Below are 19,859 nucleotides of genomic sequence, written 5' to 3' on the forward strand. Positions count from 1 at the left end.
TGAATATGTACCATGATATATATGTAATGTACCATCTGTTATTCTGTAATAAGTTGTGTTAAGTGAATTCAGTTTGCTGCATTAAGAAAAGAAATGAAAAAATGGAAAGAAGAAGAAACAGGAATGAGCATGCAATGCATTGGCTTTTTTTTTATTTTCTTGAATTTTAAACAAAAAGAAATGTTTAATTTTTACAAGGGTTTTCGAAATTTAAGGATTCACGTAGCAAAAACGTGTTTTTCTGAGTCCTGACTCCTTACCCCTCTGTCACCTTTCTAGTTTCAATGGAACCAACGTCCCCCTTTTCGACCACAGGATCGAGGTCAGACATTTCTCCAACTTTGAGTGGCCCTCTAACTGTGCCTGGATGGTTTATCGTTAAAAAAGCTGATTCTATTAGCTTCACCATTGTCAGAGTCCAACGTGTTGTCTCTCCTGAGATTAGCCTGTTGCACACAACATCTTCATCTAGCGTTATCATCCCTTGCAGACGAGGTTGAAAATATGTGTCTCTACTTTGTTGAGTCATGGGGCACTGGAGCACTAAGTGTTTCAAAGTTTCCACTTGATCTATTTTCTTGCATAGCTATTGTCCATTGCCGGGGAACAAATGGCTAGAATTTCATGTGTCATCAGTAGGTTGAGTCTAGCCTTCAGGAATGTGCCTCGCATACCTTTATTTGGACATTTCAGGCAGTAGTTTTGAGGTTTCTTAACTTTGTTAAATGTCAGGGGAAGATGGGCCAATAGTTTGTTAGTGGTGGCTGTGTCAATCGTCGTAATCCAGTCCATCAGTTCCATTTTTAATTTCACTCGATCTGGATTGGTTATCAAGTCTTCTTCTGTGCGGGCCATTTTGCTCAAGATGTGTTGCTGCCTTGCCGCCCAGTTCTTAAGAGCCTTACATGAGCCGCTCTTGAGTTCTTCTGCGATGATGTTATAGATTGGCAAGGTGTCCGTCATCAGGATTTTTCTCAATAATCTCATTTTACTTTGTTCTACCAATGAGGCTAAGGAAACGAGGCCCAATTCTCGTCTGATCGCGGGCATAGACGTTGACTTTGGAAGGCCCAGTACCGATTTCCAGGCGTGACCTTCCAGCTTCTGCCATATGGTACTTGGGATGTTTAACGATGCTTCCACGCCATAAATGACCTTCCCCTGGTAGAAGTTGATGGCAGGTAACAGAGAATTTGCCAAATTTCTTGCCAACTAATCTCGTTTGTGCTGTTAACATTCCCGCCTTGGTCCATAGCTGATCTTGCATTGCTTTATTTCTGGCCGATCCGTCAATGATCACCCCCAAATATTTGAACTCGTTAACAACTTCAATTTGTGTTCATTTGGGTGGTCGAGACGACGACTTTGTTGTTTTGGTCAAAACTAGCACTTTTGTTTTTGGTATATTGATTTCCAGGTTGTTCGCTTCCGTGTATCTTGCCAAATTCGTTAATTTGCATTGTAGTCCGATTTGTGTTTGATCGATGACAATGGCGTCGTCTGCATAGAGCAGATCGCGATATGTTTGTTTTTCCTATTTTAGGAGGAAAGGCTCTGATGTTTTCCTTGTCAATTTGATAGTCCCTGAGGAAAGCGATAAACAGTGCAGGAGCTAAGGGACATCCTTGCTTGACGCCTCGCCTAACCGGGATCTCCTTTGACAGTGCTCCTTGTTTGTTCGTTCAGTTTCACCCTGATCTTAGTATCGGCGTGTAATGCTTTTATTGGGTTCAAAATCGACAGAGGGCATTTCCAGATGTTTAGCTTCACCCATAATTTTGCTCAGTCTATTTTGTCAAACGCTTTCGACGGGTCTACAAATGCAAGATACACTCTTGGGGCTCCTTCTCTCACCTTCGCCTTCAAGATGTTACTCCGTAAGATGTTTATAGCGGTGCTTCCATTTTTCTGGAAACCTGTTTGCAAGGTGTCGTTGCAGGGAGCAGTTTTGGCCCAGCTTCGGAAGTGGTCTAATAACTGTGTTGAAAAGATTTTCCCCACAATGTCCAGAAGTGCTATAGGCCTGTAGCTTTCTGGGTCTTCTCTGTCACCTTTTTTGTAAATGGGGACAATTATGGCCTTCAACCAGGTTTCAGGGATCATGTTTGTGTTTCTGCAGTGGGTAAAGATTTTGCTGATCACACCCGCCCATGCGTTTGGCGATTGTTTCAAATCTACGTTGCTCAGGCCATCCGGGCCGGGGGCTCTCGATGTTTTTAGTTTGTGGATGGCATTTTCAATATCAGCCATGTCTGATACGTCTACCCACAATGCAGTGGAATCTTCAGCAACCTCAAGTGCTCTCTGTTGCTCTCTGTTGCGGGAGGTCGAATTGGGCCGCTAGGTACGATTTCCATTTTTCCTCCGACACCGCGTTAGCAATTTCTGTAGATGTAGTCGAGTTTGTTGTTTTGATTAGAGCCCAGACATCACTCGACTTTTTTGTACTAAGGGCCCTCAGCATTTTTTCGGCATCTTGTTGGTACAACAGGAGTTTATGATGTTGGAACCAATGTTTGTACCCTTTAGCTTCCATTTGCCATTTCTCCCATGCTTCTTTGGTGTTTATTTTCTTTGCAGTTCTTTTCCATTTCCGGACAATTTTCCTCTTTTCGACTACCAGTTTGTCGTGGGCGTGCTTTGGTTGTGCGGTCTGTCTTTGTTTGCCAGAGACTGGTCTTCTGTATGGGAGCAGCAGCGGCAGGAGATAATTTGGACGCTCTACACCACCCTCGGGTGCGTGTACTTCGTAGGTCTGTCCATAGTTCCTAGTTATCTTCAGAATGTCTGCTTCCGTCAGGCGTAATTGAGATTGCTGGTAGTTCACCTCCACGTTGAACTTCTATGTTGGATTGACTAGATGCTTTCCTTTCCATGCACACGTCAGGAGGTTATGATCACTGTGCATAGTTCTTTGGACGTTGAATTCCAGAATACTGGGCAAAAGGCCCTGGGAAGCGTAGATATAGTCCAAGGTGGCTTTGGAGTTCAGATTTTCCCAGGTCAGGATGTTAACTTGGTTAGGAAACAATGTTTCGATGTTATGTAGGTTCCTCAGTTTGATGACAGACCTCCAGGCCTTTCCACATTTAGCTGTGTTCCCTTGTGGCGCCCTGTCTTTTATGTTCATTTGGGGTCCAGTGGAATTGGTGTTCAAATCGCCGCACAAAATGACATCAATCTTTTTGAACTGCGAGTAGATCCAATCTAACGTTTCACCCATTTTCCTGCAGTAGGCTTTTGTAGTTGTCCGTTGGGGGTTCAAATATGCATTTATTACTACTAATTGGCTAGTATGTGCCTGTTCCCGCTCTGTCATTTGATTGCTCCAGGTTGTCAGTATGACCAGCGTTTCGTTTGATTTTTTGGTGTAGAGAAACCGGATCCCATTTTTATGGCTGTCAAGGTCCCCGAAGATGGACGACCCAGCAAGCCTTTTACAGCCGGTGACATTTCTACTTCAAATCCATCTAGGGTCGGTTTTTCTAACAGCCATGTCTCTTGGAGACACACAATATCAATGCTGGTTAGATCCACGTCGCTCGCCGCTGTCAGGTGAGCGTAACCTCGCGTATTCCATGATCCAAGGGTGAGTCTATCAAGAACTGCGTCCATTTGTGTTTTGGCTGATCCTGTGGGAGATGGTACCGAGGTCAATTTTCACTGCTATCTCTGTGGTTTTGGGTTCAAGGTTGCTTTTAGCCATGACCATGGACCTTGTGATGTTAGCGCCACATTTGTTTTTCCTGAATTTCTATCATGACTTTTCTCAGTTGACTTCCTGCGTGTTGTTCTCCTTGGACTGAGGTTCCCTCTGGTGGTCCTCTGGTCTGGACCATGCGTTGTGATTGCGCTGACCATTCTCATAACTTTCTTTCTCAGATCTTTCTCTCTGTTCATATGGCTTCTTGTTTTCATTGTTATAGCTGGGGTCGTGACGACGATGGTATTGGTCCTCCTGACGGGAGTGTCTATTAGGAATAGAATACATCTTTTCGCGCCACTCTTTGCCCATTCTATTTGCTTGATATCGCTCTTCCGTTCTAGATATATATCGATGTGTTCGTTCCTCCATGCCTTTTGCATGTCTCAATGTATCTTCGCTGATGCTTGAAGATTTTATTTCTGACAATGTGAAGCCGATTTTCTCCAGTTCTCTAACTGTGGTCGGGTTTATATGTTGGATTCCTGCTGCCTTAACATGAAGATATGCCTTTGCTGTATTTCCTCTGAGATAAGGCTCCACTCATTTGATATCTTCTGACTTAATGCTTTTTAGTGTTGTTGTTTTGCTTGTTATTTTTAGGATAGTTTTCCTGTTCAGGATCATGTAGCCTTCAATTTTTTTGGTTTGTTCAATTTTGAACATACGTTCGGCATCATCTTTTCTTGCATTTTTGCTTTGCTGTCCATTTACATTTTTCAAATCTCTTTGCTCTGGGGTCGCTTGCCTTCTTGGTCTATGCCTATCCTCTTTACTGTCTGTCTTGCTGCTGTGTCGTTTCTTGTTTTCGTGAATATTTGAATTTGACTCTTGACGCTCTTTGGTGCATACCTGGTCCTTTTTTCCATAAACTTTCCCCACTTCTTTTCTACTTATTGCAGGTTCTTGTGATAACGTTATTTTGTTCTCCTCATTTTCGACGATGAACACCTCCTGGTCTATATAGCCGGGGTTGTCTTCCCAATGTTGCGAGAGATTCATCAAGTCTGTGTCTTTCATGAACTCTTCAGCTGATCTTGGGGAGCCACTGGTATTTCGTGCCTTTTTCGCTAATCCAACGGTTTCTACACATTTCTTTTCCTGGGTCGTATTCTTTGGATTTGACTTCTTCGGTTTTTGGTTGTCTCCGTTGGGTGTTCGCGATGACATAAAGTAACAAGTAAAGATTTGGTGGTTAAGTACCACAGGGGTACTTATGGCTAGGTGACTCGTTTCTCCCATTTTCAAGGCAGAAGTGAAACTGGTGCTAGGTGGATCCCTGTTTTTTTCTTTTGCCTTTTTTTTTGTCTCCTGCAATGCATCCAGTTCTTTCAACTTTTCGCTGACGTCATTCTAGTTCCGTTGTGTGTACTCCATTACCGCCTTTTCTTCTCTGTTTGGAGCGAATATTCTAGTTTTTTAGATCTTCTACTTTTTTCTCCCAGCATTTGTGATGGTTGGTATTTCTTTCTTCTAGGGCAGTGATGTATCCTTCAATGTAGCCAATTTTTGTTGTTAAACTTGTGAAAATCGAGGCGTTATCTTGTACTCCATCTTTTATCGCCTCGTAAAGCTTGCAGAAACGGGATAAGGCGATCGTAATGGCTAACATGACCGTTAACATGTCAGGTTTTTTACTTGGTGAATCTTTTTGAGTTGATGAGGATATTTCACCGAGCCGTCTGGTCTTGGGGGACGGTATCGTGATCACTGGTCTTCCAGAATTTCGGGACCCATCCATAGACACGTTATCCCTTGAGTGTTTTCCAGGATGATCGTCTTCTGACCTCTTTAATGTCCTGGATCCTCGGCTCCTATGCCCCAGATGATTATTTGGGTCCTGAGCCCCTGGTCTAGCTGGGGTCAAAGGTTCTTGGGTCCTACTAATGTGGATTTTAGTCCAGTCAAAGCGATGGTCATTCATCTGTGGAGCTTTTGTGCTGTCCACCTGTTTGCATGGTGGCCTTTCTAAGTTTAGTGTTTGGACCTGTACATTTCTTTCCTCCTCTTGGGTGGTAATATTTCCTTCTCCCTGATGGTCCTTTTCCGTTTGTTGCATTGCATTGTTTGACGTTATGCTCTCGTCCCCTTGTTTCCCCCCCCCGCACAATTGGTTACTCATAAGGTATCTGGTATATTGATGTCCCTTTGTGCTGGATTACTGTCGATGTTATTTCCTTTTGCCGGTGACTTCTGAGGGGGGCGAGGTTCGCCTGTCAGTGGGCCTGACGCTTGATCTCGCACTGGGTCGGTTTTGCAAGATTTGCCGACTTGCGTAATGTCCTGAACGGCTTCTAAAATTTCTGCATCTGACAATTCTGATTGTGTGTCTAGTTTTCTTTTCTGGTGGTTACAAAAGAATGCTTTTAGAGTGCCTGACATCAGGGGTGTTGGAAGCCATTTCGGTTGTGCCGCGCTTCTTTTGTATGGTTTTTGCTGCCTGGTTGCTGCCGCTTTCCCTTTTGTCGGTTTTGTAATGTCATTTTCTTGTTTTTTCTTCTGCAATTTCAGATTTGTGGTAATAACTTGAGCTTTTCTTTGTATCATGGATATACTGTCCTTTTTTCCCCTTTTTGTTTTTGCCAGCAGTTGCTTGGCCTCTGATTCTGAACCCGACTCTGAATTTTCATCCTCGTCAGTTTCTACTTGAATCGTTTCGTCCTCGGTTTCAAGACCGTCGTCACTCATCACTGATCGGTCCAGATGTGCCTTTTTTGTTGGATTGAATAAGGTCTATGGACTTTTGCATGGACTTTTGTCTGCTCCTTTCTGTGGACGCATAGACCATGTTCTGTACAGGCCTAGGCTCCATGTGCACCACAGCCATGGTACACATTTTGTTCTTTTCTATATGCTGATTCAAGGGCTGGATTGGATTTGCATCTGCCGTTTCTTTTGAACTTTCCGTGTCCGCTAGCTGGTTTCGGATGCCTTTGGCATCTGTGACGGCGGCGCTCGAAGAGCTACTGCTTTCACAGGGTACTGGCTCCGCCCCCTTTGCTGACGCGCACTCGATCGCGAGCACCAACACCAGCGCGACTCCAGGAAGGGCAGGCACGGCAGGGCCGCGAGTGCCAACATACTGGCACCCTCACTAGCCCCCCCCACTGGTGTCTATGTTTGCTATCCAGCGCTGCTCAGGGTCCGACAGGGGCCACCCTTCGGCAGCCACTGTCGGAGACCCGCTTGCCATGTTGGCGGTTGGCTGAGCGCTGCACGCAGTGTTACACGCGTCTCGTGAGGGAGAAGGTGAGTGGCTCGAGTCGCCGTTGGTTGCTTTGTTGTCTTGTGTCCCTTGGTATTTATTCCTTTCCTGGTGGTCTTGGGTTTCGTCTTCCTCTCTCCTTTGCATCCCGTTGGGCGTGTAGCTCGGAGACTGACCTGAACTTGTTTGGGTCATGTCGTCACTATGGAAGTCTTTCATATTACGCACCTTTGTTATAGTTTTAGTGTTTGTGTTTGTGTTGTTTTTGGTGCTTCTAAGTGGACGGGGACTCTGCTCCGAGTCCATATCCATGTCCAAGTCTGTGGCTGTAGCTGGATCATTCAGCTGGTCATTTCTTACAATTTCCCTCTCTGGGTGCTTTGTTTGTCTTGAAGGTTTCCCATTAGGCTCCATACCTCGCTTGCTCCGCGCAGATCCCATGAACTCCTGCAGACTCCAACTCTCCTCACAACTCAGCTCACCGCTTCGCTCTAGGTGGGAGTTTTTAAGTCCTCCCACAGTGGTAGTAGTAGACAGGGGAGAAAGACTGTAGAGACTCCTGCAGACTCCAACTCTCCTCACAACTCCGCTGCATTGGCTGTTAATGTGTAGTGGTCAGGGGGGGATCCAGTTTTAAGAAGCTGAAGTTGTTAAGCACAGAAGGCACACAAGGGGCTCAGCCATGAGGGTTTCATTATGCCCATGGAAGCGTAAATGTTGAGCAACGTGTACGAAGTAGTAACAGAAGTAGTGCCCGTTTGCTGTCTGTTATGGCCCATTTGTCATGAATTTCTTGTGAGGAACTGGCATGATGCGTGGAGCAGAGTATATGCTTTGTGCATTTTGCAGATTACAGGGCTGGTCGGGCCCTGGTAAAGGGTAGTCACTGTTGTTCTAGCTTGAGGTTAGATAGCTGCAGGTAGTTAGTTGTGGCGGATTGCTACAATAGTTTGTGCCATACGGTGTTGTGGTGTGGTGTGTGTTATTGTTAGAGCTTGCTATATTCACCATTGACTATAGCGCTAATGAAGAAGCCAAAAGGTGTTTATGATTGGGGTGCTGTGTTAAACACTGCCATGTAAAGTAGTCGTAGTTTATTAGATCAACAAGTGTTAGGCTCTAGGGTCTATCTTAAACATTGCCATGTGAAGTGGTGTTGGTAGCTCAACACAAGAGTAAGGGAAGTGTTGTTTTAATGGCTCAAATGTTAAGTGTTGCATATTTTGTGTGGCGCTTTCGGTTCCAATATAATTAGCGCTGTGTTGGAAAAGGCTGTTGGTTGTAAGCCATTGGTAGTTGTGTATGTTAGCACGGATATTTAAGCTTGGAGTGGCGTCAAGTATATGTGGTGCTGCACTAGTGAGTCATTAACCTGTGGGTTCTCTCTCTAGTGTTTTTGGTAGCAGAATGATTTTGAGGGAGTAGTGACCTTTGGGTTCTGGCCCAGCTGAGGTAGGTGGGCGTGAACTATGTCTGTGGTCAACTGAGTGTAGTTATTCTAAGTGCGTTCTGGTCCTCTGGTTGAGCGGAAGATGGGATGGCATGCTCCTGGTGTGCGAGACCCTAACTTCATCTATAATTATAATTTGTTATTTATAACGTGCTTAACACCGAGAGGTTTCCAAGGGCGGATCCGGGGATCGAACCTGTGTTGCTCCGCAACATCTTGCTTCCAAGGCGAGCATGTGTCCCTTGAGCTATCCTCCAGAGATGAGATGTATCTGAATGAACATGGAGGTTAGTAACGTAGTTATGAGTTAAGGCTATTCGGTCTGTGCGCTCCTGAGAGTGAAAGCTGAGAGGGTTTGTTTCACATGAATTCACTCAGACTCCAGACACTCCTTTCAGTTCTGGAGGTCTGTAACAGTCATAAGTATAGGAGCAGGGATCATACCGCTATGGTTATTTTTGGAAATTAGTGTTTTTGGCATTTAGTAGGTAGGTGTAGACAGACTGATTGAGAGGCATACCCATTTGGTGTCTGTATGAGAAGTACCTTGTTATTGTTGGGTTTTGCGATTAGTGTTCCATCAGAGGTGGTTTATTGGGCCCAATATTCTGCAATTGTTGTGTATGGTGGTCCTAGTTAGAGTGCATGAGAAACTGTTAAATGTGAGAGTGCCATCTGGATGCTAGTTAACCTGCTGAAGATCAGCGAAGTATGCGTTTTCTGCACAGTTCAGCCAGATGCACAGTTAACGTGTTTAGACCACAACTGGCTGCATCCTTCTCCATGTTGTCCCTTAAGAAGTGAGGTGAGTAGTGTGTAAGTGAGGCCAACAGTGTGCCATCTATGGAGTGGCGAGTGCAAGGTCAATATTATGTCATGCACTGAATTGAGAGTGTGTGGTGCGTGCAATCAGAGCTGATCTCGACCGTACCATGCTTTAATGATGTTACATGGATTCCTCACCTGGGTCCTGTCATTCTTCCGTCTGGGTATGCTGCCGCCTAACACATTGCCCTGCAATCCAACCACAACACTATTCTATTTGTATTGCCTACTATCTGGGGTACCCATCGTTGCCAGTGTCCTGATCGAGTGGTGTTTCATGTGCCCTGGAGGAGGTTACTGTTGTCGGCAAGTCTTGCTCCAGTTTTCTCGGGTGTCTCATGTGCCCTGGAGGATGTTGTTCTTGTCCTCTGGTCGGCAAGTTGTGCCGTTGGTTGTTGCGTTTCAAAAGCTCTTGACATTGATTTTCGCTTTTCATCAGATGGAGCTTTTCTAAGTGATATTCGTTTTTTGTGCAGCACATTTCAGTCACTCAGTGGCTTCAGCACATTTGAGAAAATGTCCAAGAAAGATTGATTGATTGATTGATTGTGCTTTCTCGTGAATGAACTTAAGTAAACTGTAACCTTGCCATTTCCCTTATTTGTAGTGGTGTCAAAAACATAATTGTTTTTAATTCCCTTTAAAAATGCTTTATAAAGATTTTCGAACTGTACACCGTAGTAATACATTTCACATCGAACATTTTGCTTCAGACACTTTTCAAACTGTTTCCTCCTCCTAGTATAAACTGTATTGAATCGGGGTGAGCATCAGTAAATAAGGGTGTCTAAAGAGTGAATTCTCTGCATCCAAACAGACTACACTGTTGCCCCAGACAAACAAGGAATCCATGCACAATATGATAAAAGTAGGTTCAATGGTGTGGATTTGTATAGCCAGACAAACACACACATACATACATACATACATTCCGCTTTATATATAAAGATGTGGAGAGGAGAGAAGGTGGCTATCAGAGAATGACGTCAGTATGCAGTTTTATTTCTGGTTTTAACAGTTACAAAAAATGAATTACATTTCCCTGGACTGAATAGGCCACCTTGAAGGTTGAACGTTTTCTGAAACAATGGTCAGCGGGATAAGCCTCCGTTCCCCCAGGTCGTACAGTCTTGAGTACCAAGCAAGTTTGATTATGTTATTTCACATTTTAAGATGCACTTATTCTGCCTTATGTGAAAGGCAGGCAAAAAAGAAAGAAAATTGTGTTTACATTTGCGAAGACCTCCATCTTCCAAACAAAACAGGGCACACAGCAATCGCCAAAAACCTTTTCCTTTTACACGCAACATAAAAGGAGATTTCACTCAACTAAAGAGAGTGATGTAGTTTTGGCTACATTTCAGCCGAAACTATTGTCATTAAAATAAGAACTTTAAAATAAGAGCTTCAAATAGGGGCTTGGGTGGATTTGTGGTGTTTGGCTATGTGTCCACCCATTTAACGCTCATCTCCAAATCAAATCTACATGGTTTCCTCCCATTCCCGCCCATCTCCACCCAAGCCACACTCCTTTTGCAATCTTTACCTGCATTTCGTCATCCTAAGGCTCCATTCGAACTGCTTGCGACAATGACACAGTGAAAGTCATTTGTCCAAAGACTATGTAAGCGGAATAAAGACAAGCAGCAGCAAAGCCTTGCGTGCCTGCATGTGTGTAAGTGTGTGTGTGTGAGTGGATGTGTGTGTACTTGTCACCTGATGCAGTGCTGCATGCCACAGTGGCAGTGACACCTCCTTTGCAACAGTTAATTTGTTTTTTCCATACAACTGTGTTTGGAAGGGGTCAGGCATCCGTTCAATATTATGATATAGCTTTATGGTACCATTTAGCTGATCTCCTATGCGCTTGGGTCAAAGGAGACCAAGGGGGCCAGGGATGGCCACTCTCACTTGGGACTCTTTTGCTTTCTACACCCATTTAGACCAAAACGTGGCTCTTCGTCTCTGACCCTCTGTAGTGCAGGCTGCAGGTAAACATCAATGCGTTTTCTTCTGTGGTAACCGGACTCAGGGTCCTCTACTTCACCTGCATAGGGGCAAGAAGCGGGTTTCCTTTCCATTGCTCCTCATCTAATGTAGGGAGCCAACAAGCAGCAAAGGCACTTTATGCCCCGAGTGCCAGTGGGGCCCAGGGCAAAGGAAGACACGCCATACTTTATGTCTACTTTCTTTCCCCCCACGTGTACATGGGCTTTATTAAGCAGGATCCTCAGTCTACTTTTGCGTGCCCTGTAGCGCCATGATCACACCAAAGCTCTTCTCTGTTCTTGCATGTGTGGGATTTTGATCTTTTTAATGCGCACAGAGTGCCCTGACTTAACATATATTATGGAGGGCCCAGGGCAGTCACTGAGGTCAGTCAAGATACACAGACACTATTGCTGGGTGCTATAAGGCCTTGTGCCGGCAAAAGACAATACAAGCTTCTTTACAACAAGCGCAACGCACTTCTCCTACAATACTTGGGAAACAGCACAAATGGACGTGCTCCCCCCTTAAGGCGCTCGAGCACAGAGCATGGCAGGGGCAAAGGGGTACACTGTGGGGATTGCAAACCATTTCTCATCACTGAGGCTGTGCAGGCAAGCGTCCTGGAACTTGAGCAGTCCTCGATTAATTCTCTGAGGTATAACTGTGACAGGGGTGCCCATCACTCACAACCAGCGACTACAATTCCCTTCCTTCTCCTGGGCAGGAGACACCACAGCAGGTGCTGCAACCAGGCCTAGGACAGGCCTTACTCAAGACCCGCACAGTGGTGCTGGACAGCAGTCCTCATTTCTAAGCAGGTAGCTTTAGCTCTCTCTCCAGATTTTGGTGCAGCAAGGGGTCACCTCTGGTGCACTGAAGGTATCACCAAAAGGCGCGTGAAGCCACTTTGCCCATTCCCTTCAGAAATGTAAAACACCCTCCAGCAGGGGACCAGCACTTCTGACGGGAAATGGCCAATCAGCTAGGTTGAAGATGTTGTAAAATTGTGTCCAATGTTTTACTCCTCAGGTAAGGAATTTATATTTTTAAATCAGGTAATACATTACAGTAAAACATTACTGATTAAAATCAAACAATGTAAAATGCATCTTTATATGTACATTTAGACAGGTTTTGCATTCACCTTTCTTAATAAAAACATGTTTTATATTAAAAGGGTTACTGTGTGGCTTTCATTCACATACAGCGTGAAGAGTGCTAGGTATTTGATTTATTTATTTTAATCCACTATAATTAGGCAATAATACCAAATTGGAAAGAACTCCAGGAATGCTATGTAACCCTTCCTCTTCCAGTAAATGTCTCGACGGGAGCCACAAGACGTGTCAAACAAATGTTCACTGTCCATTGAACATTCCCCAACAGCAAACGCCACAATACAACATTGTAAACCCCCAGACATTCCAACCACACTTTCACATCCCTCCGAATCCCGTGGTGTGGCTTTTTAACCCCTGCCCCTTTTACCACTGCCATATGCCTACTGGAAGGCAATCCGTTACAGGCAACATTCAGTCACACCCTCGCTTTTTATCTTTCCGTCATCTCATCCTTTGTCGCTCATGTTTCCTCTTGCTCATCATCAATGACACCCTTTCCTAATGGCTTCCTCTCTTTCTCTATTCCCCTTCTCATACTAATGCACACCTGCATCCCTTCTCACATCCTCCCTTGAACCTGTGTTATCTTATCCTTGCCCCCTGGTGCCTATAAATGCAAAATTCCAATACCAGCAGTAAACACCAAAACTATTGGCTTTGCCAATGCTTGCTGTAAACGTCTTCACAAATTTTCTTCAGCAGCCTGAAGGACTGGCCACATGTGCAGCATCTAATTACTATGGTTTTAAAACACAGTCTATAATTTGAATTCGGTCCACATCGAATGATTTGCTTTATTTTCTGTGTAAATTTGCTTTTTAGTTACATGCACATTCAAAAGTAAACAATACTCACAACAGCAAGAAGAAACATTGAAAAAGATGCAACAGTGTACCAAGACATGCATTTGCAAAAGGGTCAATAGACTATTAGAAGAGACACTGTGCATACCATACTTCCAAATATGAAACACCTTATTCAGACCACCAAATTCTATGGTCCAGTAGCCGACGAGCTCAGAATGAGATGTTCGGAGATGGATATTTTCATTTGTCAGATTGATGAATTCTTTCATCTTTGCTGGCTTTATGGAATATGTGCGAAATTCATAAAATTTGCTGTCTTGTTGGCGGGGTCCTGTGGCAAATGACATTCGAACCTGACGAAGAGAAACATTCAAGGAATGAGGAAGAAGAACAGGGAGATCACACTTCTTTCAGATATAGAAGTTTAAGATTCTGTCTCCCAAATATAGATACATTACTATAGATAGCCAATTGCCTCATTTACATTTGAGATACAATTTTTAGGAAACCAGAAGAATGCCAACATTCAGTAAATAGTTACTGAATGTTAGGGGTTAAACATGAGCACTTAAGCATCCCTTTACTTATCTATGGATCATTTGTAAGGCGCCAACTGCGAGCATAGCCACTTTTTTAATGAACGCAGCAGAGGATTAAGGGAACGAGGCAAAGTCTGGTCGTTGACAGCCTTGGAACATTTCCAGATCACTTAAGTGCAATGGTTAAGGAAGAGGGGGGAAAGGGAAGGAGGCATAACAACTATAGTATATATCAAGTGCATAATGTTCAAAATGCAGGCGAAACTACTTAAAAATAATGAGAGTGAAGCAAGCGTTACAGACTTTTCGGCTAGTTTACACTGTCACAATGATTACTGAACAATGGTTTTTTTTATTTGTACAAACCAGAAGCAATTTTCTTGACATCTAAAAGGAACTTGTATGCTCATTCCAGACGGTAGCTCTGTAGAGAATCCAATATTCTGCCTCCTTACTCGTTTTGCATAAAATATCCTATGCACTGGAAGACCTCATGAGTCTGCAAGTCCAGCATCTCAATAGGCAGCATGAGTGAGGCGGAAGTGGAGGCAGCTATGATGCATGGGGACTGGTGAGGGGGAATCAGCATCCTAACAAATTACGATCCATGGTTGCTGGTGAATCTTTTCAGTGGACGGACATACATTTCCCTCGCATAATAACAAGCAACCAAGTGCAGAGAGGGAGCCCTACAAAAGGTAGCGCAGTTCGGGGGGGGGGGGGGTGTTCTCCCCTGAGGAATTTGATAAAATAATGGGTAGAAATTGTGCATTTTACTGCACCGATTTTGAAGCAAATGGGATCAAGTTGACATACAACTTACAATTGGTTATTTAGGATAACAAAAAAAATAATCAAGTAGATGCCACATCATCAACATTACACAAGAGCATTTTACAACAATTTCGCAATGCATTGGTCACAATGTAGGTCACCATAGCAACCACATATCAAGCGCACGAAGCTGCGGCCACCACTGAAAATCACATTTATGAAGCTGCACCCACAATATTAGCCAGCATGGCCACTTCAAATTACTGTACTGATATATGCCAGCATTGCCTCTATAAATCATTTAAACAAAGTTGCCCAAACAACATATGCCAACATTGCTAGCATATATTGCTTTTATGATACTACACCCACAATATATGCCATCAACCCCATTTTAAGTCAGTTTTATATTTTGTGCGTGATATATGCAGATATTTCCGCTGTGCAAGCCCCCGCCAAACACATGGAAGCACCACACGTACACACCTTCCCTCTCATTTAAAGTTTTGCACACACTCACACAAAACCCACACACACTATTACACTAACACACAAACACTTTATTTCAATATACTGCTACAGCCATCATCTGCTGAGCCTGCACTCTGGGCAGGGAAGAAGGATGGAATGGTTTATGTGCGAGTAGTACCTCGGAAGCATCAGTAAATATGGAGCCATGCATGCCAGAGCTCGGTTGCCTAGGTGTGCAGAATTCTGGCACCATAAGCTCAACTTTGCAGTCCTCCTTATTTTTTAACGGCAATCTGTCAATTGAGGACCAGCCGTGCAGGAGGCGCAAACTGGCATGCTCCACCAATATAATGAGGCATAGAGTCATTGATGTCAGTGTCCACTCGGTGCCAGTGAGAGGATATCAGGTGTAATAACAGTAATACCATTGCATGGTTTCATACTTATTATGAACCTGACCACTTTATTTTGTATCAACTGGAGCTGATGCATAAGACTTCTTAAGAGCCCCTGGTAAAATCCATGACAGTAGTCTGGGGGAGCGAGACCCACAGCACTGGTCGCTTCCACTTTTTTTATAACATATTAAGGAGCAAGAGGAATGTGTTTGAGCAGGTGCATCTCGAAATCTCCTTTTTGGCAAGCTATTGACCTTCAGTGAGGAATCGTCAATTGAAGACCACGCCAACATTTTGACCAAGGAGGTACCAGGGTTGTGCACATCATGGGAACCAAGTTAAAGAGAGTACCATAGATAAATACAACCGAAAAGTAAAGATCTCGGTTTTAGAAGCATTAAACCAGGGGATGCTATCAATCATCCAATATTGGATATCCAGCATTATGAAATGTGGTGCATGCATGTTCAATAGAAGTGAAATGTTGGTGAAGCTGTTAAGCTTACAACAGAATCAATAAAATACACAAAAGAAACGCTGCAGAAGTTAACAATTATCCAAATATATAAAAAATTAAAGTCTAACATACAGACTTTTTAGAGTATTCACAAACAAACAGTAAAAACAGAGACAACAACCAAACATTACGACAAGTCATAAAAGACAAGCGATTCAGATAAATGTTGTTCTTAGGTGTTAGACATGTGATAGCAGACTCTTTGGGAATACATTATTGAATTTTGCATCATAAAAAAATAGAGTGCTGTCCCGTTGTAAAAGTGCTCATCAAATAAACAAGGGTCCTGTAATAGAAAGAGTGTAATCATTACTGCAGGTGGCATGTGGTATTTACAGCAAACGGTACAATACCACACATTACAGAAAAGTAACATATAAATAAAGTTATTGCTGGTGGAAAAATGATGGATGGTGGTAAAGTCATCACGACTGGTAGTTTCATTATAGGAGAAAATAATGTCTAAAATAGTGTCAGTTACCATTGAAATAAAGTCAGGTAAAAGCTGTTCTTAACCAGTGTAAAACATCAAAACTAGCTGCCACTACATGCAGTGCACATAAGGTGGGAGTCCCTAAACATTTAAGCGATTTGGGAGCGATGACTGCCAAAGGGGTGTATACCAGTCCTGGGAATGGATGTATGCTATGGCTGAAAAAATGTCATTTACCAGCGGTATAAAATCCAGCAATATAGAGAACGTTTTTTGCCAGATTATGGGTTTTAATCCCATCATCAAATCCTGTAAGATTTATTAAGGATTTGCAGTGTAATTAATAAAGGTAGGCAATACCTCTGCTCACAAATATGCAGATTTACTGCACCCGTTATTCAAAACCCATGATCCGGTGGAGTCAGGCCATATTCAGAAATACTGTTTTAACGTAACTGCCATACTTGCAATGAGGCACTTAGTTTACTTGTTTAATATCAATAGAAGATACAGTTAAACACAGTGGGCCAAATTCCTACAGATTTTCACAGGAGCAAATCAGTGAGCATCCCCGATTAGAACCTACTACATTATGCATCATTGAGAAAGGCTAAATATGGCTATACCTAGATTATTTCCGAGATGCTCACATGCATTAACTATTCAAAAGTATTTGCTGAAGGGCACCTCCAAGATGGTCAAGGCAACTCCAGATTTGCTCAGGTTTTAGGTTTTTTTAATTAGGTTTTAGGTAGGAGGAGAAAATCCAGGAAGCTCAAAGGCATCTCCGATTTGCCCCAGAGCAATTCTTTGTGAATCAAGGCCATCGTCTAATCAAATACCTGATCCTGCATGTCAATAATGTACCCCTCTTTAATATATACTTACTGACTAAGCGATCAAGCGCAGTGTTACATGACATTCTGGGAAATAAGCTGCCTTATTGTTTTTGACACACATGGTGGTGCCTTAGCAACGTTGTGCCTTTCAAAGGAATCCTAGGCAGGTCACTAGTCCTAGTTCTTATCAGTCCAAAACCTCTCCAATCCAAGGTACATTCCTCATCACAGTCCTAATATCTGTGTCACGGTCAGTCCTTCTCAAGCAATGGCAGTTTCTGTCATAATGAGGCTTTGTCAGTCTTTTGTAATCAGTAGTAGTCACACACTTTGTCAATCTCCGTGCCCATCCTCTCTCTCAGTCTCAGACTCTTACTCTTCCTTAACTTTTTATATCACAATCTATCCTTTCTTCTTTTCAGTCTCCACATCTAAGTCTGTGTCTCCGCCTCGTGCTCTGCCTTTCTCTCCTTTTCACTGGGAGTGAGATGCTAGATGGGGTGGAAATGGCACAAGAGAAGGTGAACATAAAAAGAAAGCCTCCATGGAGGGGGCAGGATGCAGGTAATTTAATCTATGAAAATGTTGCTCTGTTATGCTGACCCCCCCCCAATGTCAGTGTATGAATCCAGATGTACAAGTTGTACACTTTGCAACTGGTGGCCTCACTTGGTAGCAGGGAGGTACACATGGAACTTAAGCTCCATTACCAGCAGTGAATCACTGTGTAGTGCCGCTGCTTCAGGCGTCCTGGGAGGTAAAAGATTTGAATAAACTGGCATGTATCCTTTAAGCAATTGAATTGTCCTTACATCGGTTGCAACGAGCACGTTTACATGAACGCTGGGCCCGCTTTGAAGAGCATGAGAAGTAAACTGGGGCCGAGTCTTGATACACTCGAAATTGTGTTATTGCTGAAAACAGTTGCCAAGCAATACAGGCCATCCTACCCATGATTTGTTATATAACGTACGTCTGTATTCTGTTTTGGAGGTATACAGATCTACTTTTTGACCCAGTAGAAAATGTTAAGACACTGATTGTGGCCCCAGGTTGTTGGTGCTTGACTGGTAGGAGGGGTGCGGAGGGGTTCAAATTATTGGCGATTCCATGCCAGATGATACAAAGATCAAAAGCTTAAAGCTTTGTGCCTCAGCTGCCAATATAAAATGCTAGCTGAATTTAATCAGTCACCAGAGGCCAACAGCTCATATATTTATAGTTATATAATGACCAGCACTTCAGCTTGCACGTTCTTTAGGCTGTGCTAGTTTTTTTTATGTATTTATTTATTCATTAATACACAATCAGCCGAATGGCTTTGCATAAACAACATACAGAAGATACAAAACAACTTTACAATACACAAAATATCACGGTTTAAAATCAAATGGAAACAGTGGAACAGAAGTTGATAAGTTGTCTTAAAGATATCGGTTTGTTAGGTTAAAACTGTGGCAATCACGATAAACCATTCATTTATAGAAATAACACAAAAAACATGTAAAAAAAAGAGGATACAAACGTACAATATAAAAGGATTCCTTAACAGCAAATAGAAAAAATATATATCAGGCTGCAATGCTCATGATTTCCACACACTTCCAATATAGTTTAACAAGATAAAAAATCTAATTTGCATCACAGCTATTTAAAGAAGCACCCCATATTAATGTAAGATCTGCAAGTTAGTACTATTGTTATATGCTTTCAAATAGCTAGAGCGGAGCCCAAATAGACTTTCACAATCAAGTAATAAATGTTCGAGTGTTTCCAATTCATCAGTACCAAAGAGCCAACAATACCGCGCATGGCGCAGGATTCCTAATTGAGCACCTTGTGTCTTAAGTGCGATGCTTATGTTCAATTTCCTTCTCAAATATTGCCTTGCAATCACACTATTTGTAAATGCCGCTATGTATGAGGGGTTGGTGTCACGACAGGAGATATACTCAAGAGTTATGGTTACCTGACAATTAGTTGACAAGATACTGTTCTTTACTATGCTGCAGTATTTTTTTTTTAAGACAAGTCTTTATCAAATAAAGCGCCCCATTGGGCAACATGCCACAGCATCCTTCTTGCCATTTTATACAGACTGAGCATATACCCATAGTATGATAGTTGTCCATTTAAAAAAATGCGTCAGCAAATGAACCCATCATGGAGTCAGACTCCATTTGTCACAAAACAAAATTGACTTTACAGACTCAAGCAAGGTCGAATTCGAGGTACAAGTACTCGACTGGGAGGGACGGTGGCAAACATAGGAGCCTACGCAAGACGACTGCGTCATATCGTCTGAGTATGGTCCCATATGTGCCGCCCCAAATCTCGATTCCATAGTTTTTTATGGAGCAGATAAAATGAACGCCTAGAAACGTAAACTGTAATGAACAAATGCAAATGCCAAAACTATTGGCTTTGTCAATACTGGTTTCCTAGTATGTGAGGATTTTAACCCATCACTTGATAGCCTAATGGACAAGAGTAGAGCAACTGGATGGTTAATATGATTACAAGCTCTTCTTGGGGTACAGATCTGCGACCTTTGGCTCGACAGATGTTTTGGACTACAACTCCCATCAATCCTAACCAGCATAGTCAATTGTTAGTGTTCATGTGTTATGTATCCAGCACATGTGGAGAGCCACAAGTTGCAGACTCTCCTGCCGAAGGGAATGCTGCCTTGTGAATGCTTGATTAACATCATCCTCAGAGAGATCAAATATTGAAAGCACACAAAAGCTTGACCCACATCGATTACATTCTTCTGCCCGGAAACC

General features: G+C 43.0%; 1 protein-coding gene across 1 annotated transcript in view; it reads right to left on the bottom strand.

Annotated features, from left to right (window-relative positions):
• Positions 1–19,859, bottom strand: part of LOC138516032 (protein NipSnap homolog 3A-like) — a 239,634-nt gene that overhangs the window by 156,988 nt on the left and 62,787 nt on the right. Inside the window, exon 2 of the mRNA XM_069630841.1 lies at positions 13,248–13,455. Coding sequence (XP_069486942.1) covers positions 13,248–13,455 — 208 coding nt within the window. The remainder of the gene's footprint in view (positions 1–13,247; positions 13,456–19,859) is intronic.

The sequence above is a fragment of the Ambystoma mexicanum genome, chromosome 6q (assembly GCF_040938575.1).
Source record: "Ambystoma mexicanum isolate Mex_15411 chromosome 6q, UKY_AmexF1_1, whole genome shotgun sequence".
NCBI lineage: Eukaryota > Metazoa > Chordata > Amphibia > Caudata > Ambystomatidae > Ambystoma > Ambystoma mexicanum.